The sequence below is a fragment of the Hippopotamus amphibius genome, chromosome 8 (assembly GCF_030028045.1).
Source record: "Hippopotamus amphibius kiboko isolate mHipAmp2 chromosome 8, mHipAmp2.hap2, whole genome shotgun sequence".
In the NCBI taxonomy this organism is placed as follows: domain Eukaryota; kingdom Metazoa; phylum Chordata; class Mammalia; order Artiodactyla; family Hippopotamidae; genus Hippopotamus; species Hippopotamus amphibius.
The window spans coordinates 3,827,048-3,833,047 of record NC_080193.1 but is presented as its reverse complement, the minus strand read 5'-3'; the positions used below and the strand labels follow the sequence as shown (position 1 = coordinate 3,833,047).

The window sequence follows — 6,000 nt, the reverse complement described above, 5'->3', positions numbered from 1 at the left end:
ATAAATGGGGCTGGCACAAGTGAATTTCCATCTGGAAAAACCAAAATCAAGGTTTGACTCCTGCCTAACCGCTGATACTAAAATATTTCCCACAGGGAGTGGAGGCTGACACACACAAAAACTTTAAAACAGTGCAACAAAATGCAAGAGAACGTTTGGGGCTGGGTAGAGGAGGAAGGATGTTCTTAACATGATAGGAAACCCCCAAACCTTTCAAGAAACGCCATAAAGCAAGCCAAGGAAAGACACACCAGTAGAAAAGAAAATTGTGAGCCGAAGCCGTGAAACCCAAGAGGCCTCAGGTGCTCCGCCTCAGGTCCCGAGAGACGCGGGCTGCACCTTCAGAGGAAATTACCTGGAGAAGATAATTCAAAATGTAACACATGCAGCTTCTTTTCCAGGTCCTGTGTCTTGCAGATGAAAAAGCGCCACACCATCCAGGACATTTATACAAAAAAGTTTTCTGTGGCGACCAAAAAAGTTGGAAAACAACAGGGGGAAAAGTTTCGCCTGTGGCCGCGCTTCACACGCGGACTCCACCGGAAACTCTCCCCACTTCTCTGCTTGGGGTCTGAGCCGGACACTGGACCCCCAAAGCCTCCCGCTGGCCCTAGGATGTGGGACCCGCAAGGCCTCCACCCCCGGGCCTCGAAACCCGGGTTTGGTCGCGGCGCCCTCCTTCCCCCCGGCGGAGGCGCGCAAGCCCTCGCGCACAGCTCGGGCACGTAGGCGGGCTCGCCGCCTTCCCACGGCGCATGCGCAGGACGCAGAGCGCGAGCCGCGCAGCCACACCGCGCAGGCACCGTTGTGCGACTGCCTCGAGGCCCCGGAGGAGGTTGCGAGGCGGCGCCCTCCGCATCCCGGAACCGTTGGCGACCTGGGAGAAGGCAGGCGCCCAGATGGGACTTGAGCGTTGGACACCCCCAAAGCCTCTGGAGAGAGATGGCCGATGAGGCCGGGTCTTGGCTGCGTCCTCTGGGCCAGGTGGGAGTTTGCAGCCAGTCCTTGTGCTGTGTTGTGCTAGCTGATGATTTAGTGTGAGGAACTCAAAACTTTTCCTTCTGATAATTAGGGGTTCTCCTCGCATCGCAGCGCCCCCAAACGCGGGTAGTGCCAGATTGGCTTAAATGGTGGGGAGCTGGGGAGGGGAGTGAGAGCCCAGAGCTTCAGCAGAGGAAGAAGTGGGGAAGGAAGGACCGTGAATTCAAAGTGGTGGATTAGAGCTGCCCACAACTTCCTAAGAAACCTGCAGTTGCTCGGGCAGGAAGTGGCCCCAGAGAATCCCATGGAAGCATTTCATTAGAGTCTAGAGGGGACAAGAAAGGAGGGATGTGTCCGTCAGTGCCTTCCTTTCTACGTGGTCCAGGTTGGCCTCAGTGGCATGGGCTCCCCTACTTCCAGGCTTTGGCTGGAAGCTGCTGAGAAAGCCCGAGCCCCAGGAATTAGCAGAGGCAACCTCCCCGTGCAGCCTGAAGGAGGCTGGATGGAAGCCCCACCCTCCTCACCTCGGGATACTGAACTGGGCTGGTTGGTTAGAAGACCATGAGGATGACCATGGGGTAACACCCCACAGGGGCCAATGTAAGCCGTGTAAGGCCTACAGGTAGCAGGGAGGCCAGTGGCTCTTGGAAGCAAAGATAAGGTGTCAGGGCAGTAAGGGCTTTGGGCCCCATTCCAACTGAGACCAGCTCAATTATTGGCCATCTATATGGGCCTCTGGATAAATTTTTGGTGGAGAATTACGGCTTACTAAGCCAGAACACCTCTACTGTCATTCTGCGCCTTTATTTTAGAGGAGCAAAGGGGACCCAAGATGGGGCAGTCATTTGTCTGACACCTTGTGAGCTGAAAGAAGGAAATTTCTGCAGGATCCACAAGGAGTCCTAGTTGGGCGCAGCACATCCCAAATTGCTGGATGAAAACTGCCAGACAGGTTTCGCGACATTCTGGGGGATTGCTGAGTGGGATGTCCCTCGCCAGGCTCTTCCTCTGTCCAGTCTGTGTCTTGCTTACTATGGAGAGGGTGCCCCCAGCAGTGCTGAGGACAGTCGGAGGCCTCAAACAAGGCAGCAGACGATGCATGTTCTTTCTGTAGCTCTGCCTTCTGTGGCCAAGCTGGTTGTCCACCTGCTCAGGGAACCAAGAGCACTGTGGCTGTTCCAAAGGAAGCCTCAGAGGTTCCTTCTCCAAACAAGCGCAGAGTCCTCCAGTTTTGAGGATGTTTCAGACATCTAGGTAACTGCCAACAGGTCCCTTACAGCCGGGCCCACCTGCAGGACAGCCTTTTATCGGGGACGAGTAGCCAGTGGAGGCACTGCCCACTCAGGCCAAACTTTGTGTTCTATGTAAAAGGGAAAGAAGTTTCACCTTTATCTGTTTTAACACTGACTGGTCTGTAGAGCTGTGAACTCTTGCCCAGTGCTTCTTGAACTACAGGTCTGAAAGGCAGTTATGTCTTTCAAGGGGACCTGGACCCAACAAGAGGAGCCAAAAAGCAGTGCCACTCAGACAGGAGGAACCAGAGAAGTTTGTCTCAGTCTATTAACTCATGCCTTTCTTTGGTAAACAAAAATGTCAAGCCCTTGTCCTGACCTAGTAATAGTGTTGATGTGGGGTTTTTAATGCTAAATCCATGGCACACTTAGGGGCGGGGGGGGGGGGGGGGTGGTATAAGGTGAACACTTCCCTGAGGACTAGCCCCTTGTTTTTCATCTGATTTACAAAGTCCCTAACCCAAGGGTCAGAACTACAGCCCTGTCCCAGAGAGAAACACAGCCAGGCAACAAAGATGTTCAACTTCATGTAAATTAATTCAAACCAACTCAAAAATCCATCACTTTTCACCTTTCCGATTAGTAAACAGTTAAGATGGAAGAGACTAGACGGGCAAGTTGGCACTGGGGGGGGGGGGGGGGGGGGGGCGTGGCAAGGAGTACCCTTTTGGTGAGAGTTGAAATTGGGAAGTCTTTTCTGGTATGTATCTTTTCTAGAATTTTTAATGCATCCACCGTCTGACACAGCCATTTCTCTTTGGAATTTATCCTATATAAACACAGATCTGAGTTAAAATGATTAAGTAGATACTTATACACACACACAGATACTCATCACAGCATTTTTCATACACGTTAAAAATCAAATGTCTATAAATGGGACCCCTAAATGACAGTACATCCAAGATGATGAAATGCTGTGTGGTTGTTCAGAAGAATAAAGTCGACCCATGTAGCTCTTCAGAAACAAGTCCCAAGATGCACTGAGAAACAGGCAGAAACAGAACAGGGTAGATATGTAGCTGTGTGCTCAGGATGGACACTCTTTCCAGAGAGAATGAGCATTGGCAGGTGGGGAGGAGAGAGCCTTGTTCTTCATCGTCCAGCCTTTTGCACTGTTTGAATTTTTACCATGTGCACGTGTCACTTGAAAACACACCACACACACAAGTCCCCGTGCCTCCCACTCCTTAAAAACAAGAGTTGCTGCACTCATTCACCTTCTTGCAGCCTTGAACTCAGGACCTTCCTGCCAAGACCGCCAGACCATCTTCTTCTCTCAAGTTGTTAGACAATTCCAGGTAGGTTAGTTATCCAGGACAGGGAAGGGAGAGGAATCCCTGCATCTTATTTTCCCACCCAGGATGGCAGGAGCTCTGCCCGGAAGCAGGCTGCATTCAGCACAGCTGTGGCTGGATTTAAATAGCAAAGTGGGAACACAGAAGTTGAAGCTAAAACGTTTAAGAAATTCAGTATTTCAGTTTCTGTGGGTGCCCAGGACGGTGAAGATGTAAAAGACAAGATGGTGGAGATAAGAATCTGAAGACAGATTAAAGCCACAATGGGGTAAAGAATGAAGGAGGAAGGTGCTGGATTTTACTAACAGAAGAAAACAGACCAAGTTCAGGAATCTCACCAGTAAAAGTTTATAGTATTGCATTTTGATCACAGGTATGTAAATAAAAAACTTGAGTATTACGCTCTGGTAAAAATGCAGAACCAGCTTCCATTTAGATTAAAACAGGTTTGGGGATAAAAATGAACCATATGCTGCCTGTGATGAAGAGAGCAAGCTGGACAGGAGAGAAAACACCATCTCAAGAAACCCTAAGATTCATAGTGAATCTTCCAGAGGAAGAGGTCAGGGCCTCTCTGAGTGGTATTTCCCCCAAAGAGCCCTAGCCCAGGGATGTGGTTTGGAGAAGTCCCAAACCCACAAGTCACGGGCACTTCTGGCCATGTGCACAAGTGGGCGAAGACCTCTGATTCCCATGTGGCCTGCCTCCCTGGCCAGTGCTTCGCAGTCTTCTGCAGTCCTCACAGGGCGGCACATGGCCACTGCTGACCAGAGGTGGGTAGATGCTAGAAACACACCGAGAGGTAATGAATCGCAGACCAGTGGGACAAGGCCACAATTCTTGTGCCTTCAGAAAAGTCCTCAAAGAGGGGGAAGAAGAGAGTCGGGGGAAATCAAACCAGAATTTTTCTAATAGCCATTAAAGAGAAAACTCAGCAACTCTTGCCTTTGTCTTTGACCCTGAGAAGTTGTTTGAGGGACACAGCTGTATGAGGCTGTGACCAGGTAGGAGGGAAGGCATGGTGTGCTTCCTGCAGAGCTGCCTCTGGAGTCCTTGTGGCCCAATTCCCACACCTGTGGGCCGAGGAGCTCACTGACCCCCCTTCCTCCCGTCTGCCCCAAAGCAGGGACCTTGACTGGGCCTGGTGAGGCCAGACAGAGTAGTAGTAAGAGAAAAAGCAGCGGCAGGCTCTCCAGACAGCCGGCACCATCAAGGCAGTTTCACTCCCTGGGACCCTGCCACAACCCGCAGACAAGGCCGCCACCAGATCAGCACAGGGGCTCCTTCACACACTAGGTCCTTTCCTAAATGGAATCCTTTGGAATTCAAACATTCAATGAGTTACCCAGGTCAGCAGTCTGACCAGAGCTGAATCTGTCCATGCCTTAACCTGGACTCAAGTTTTTGAGGCAGGAAACCTCACCGTCCACTGTTAGCTGAGGAAATCTCCAGCAGGGAGAACTTAGGTGGTAGATGGGGAATTTAAACAGGAGGATCTTTCTTCCCCAAGCTGTCTGAATGGTGCCACAGCCAAGAAGACTGACCTCTCGGGTCACCACTCATCCCTGACCTGAGGTAGGAGCCATGAGACAGGGAGCAGCTCAGCGCTGAGCTTCCTCCTGACCGTGGCCCTGGGGGGATCCCCTGGATTGGAGCTCCTCGGGGGGGCACCAGCCTAGGGGGCCCTGTCCCTCCCCCAGTCCTGCCCTTGGAGCCTCTCCAACTTCCAAACGGCGCTGGATTCACCACATCTTGAGGAGCCAAGAGAAGTGGCTCAAATTTGGCATCCTGGTTCTGTCCTTTGCCCAAGAGTCACCAAAAAAATGTATGGTCTCACAGCAGGCACAGCATCTTGTTTCTTTTAAAAAATAAATATTTATAAACTTAGGGAGGAAGATTCAAAGAATCAGAGTCTCTTTCCCTCCAAAAGCAAAAAGATCCCGTGTAAGTCAAACCAAGGTAAGTCCACCAACCCATAAATGAAACGCCACCCCCAGGAGTTCTGCCTTGAGGGGCAAGGCAGCTGATTTCTGGCTCTGGTCCCCTTAGTCCCCCTTGGTGATCAGGTCCTCGATGTAGGCATCCAGCTCGTCGTCTGTGTTAATGTCTATGTCCTGGAACAGAGCAGGACAGGGTCAGCTGGGGGCCACAGGGTGGTGGGGGGCCCGCCTCCCCACCCTTCCTGCAGCCTGTGCCCCCTCCTCTCACCCTCTACCCTGGCTGTCAGGCCTGTCCCTTCTTGATCATCCGCCCCTTCCCCATCCTCTGTGCCCAGATGACGCCCAGATCTCATGCTCCTGCCCTGCCCCTACCCCAAGTTCCTGCTTGCCTCAGCCATGCTGCAGGCTTCAGACTCAACACATCCAACCACTCAAAGCCCACCCTAAGCTGCTCCCACCTTCCCTCCACCCAGGGGCTCAGACAAACCA

At 51.9% G+C, this 6,000-nt stretch overlaps 1 protein-coding gene across 7 annotated transcripts in view; it reads right to left on the bottom strand.

Moving 5' to 3' along the window:
* Nucleotides 1-5,414: 5,414 nt before the first annotated feature.
* Nucleotides 5,415-6,000, bottom strand: part of MORC2 (MORC family CW-type zinc finger 2) — a 39,181-nt gene continuing 38,595 nt past the window's right edge. For all 7 annotated transcript variants that reach the window (XM_057743905.1, XM_057743908.1, XM_057743904.1 and 4 more), the window contains one exon: nt 5,415-5,685. In XM_057743905.1, coding sequence (XP_057599888.1) covers nt 5,617-5,685 — 69 coding nt within the window. In that variant the 3' untranslated portion in view covers nt 5,415-5,616. The remainder of the gene's footprint in view (nt 5,686-6,000) is intronic.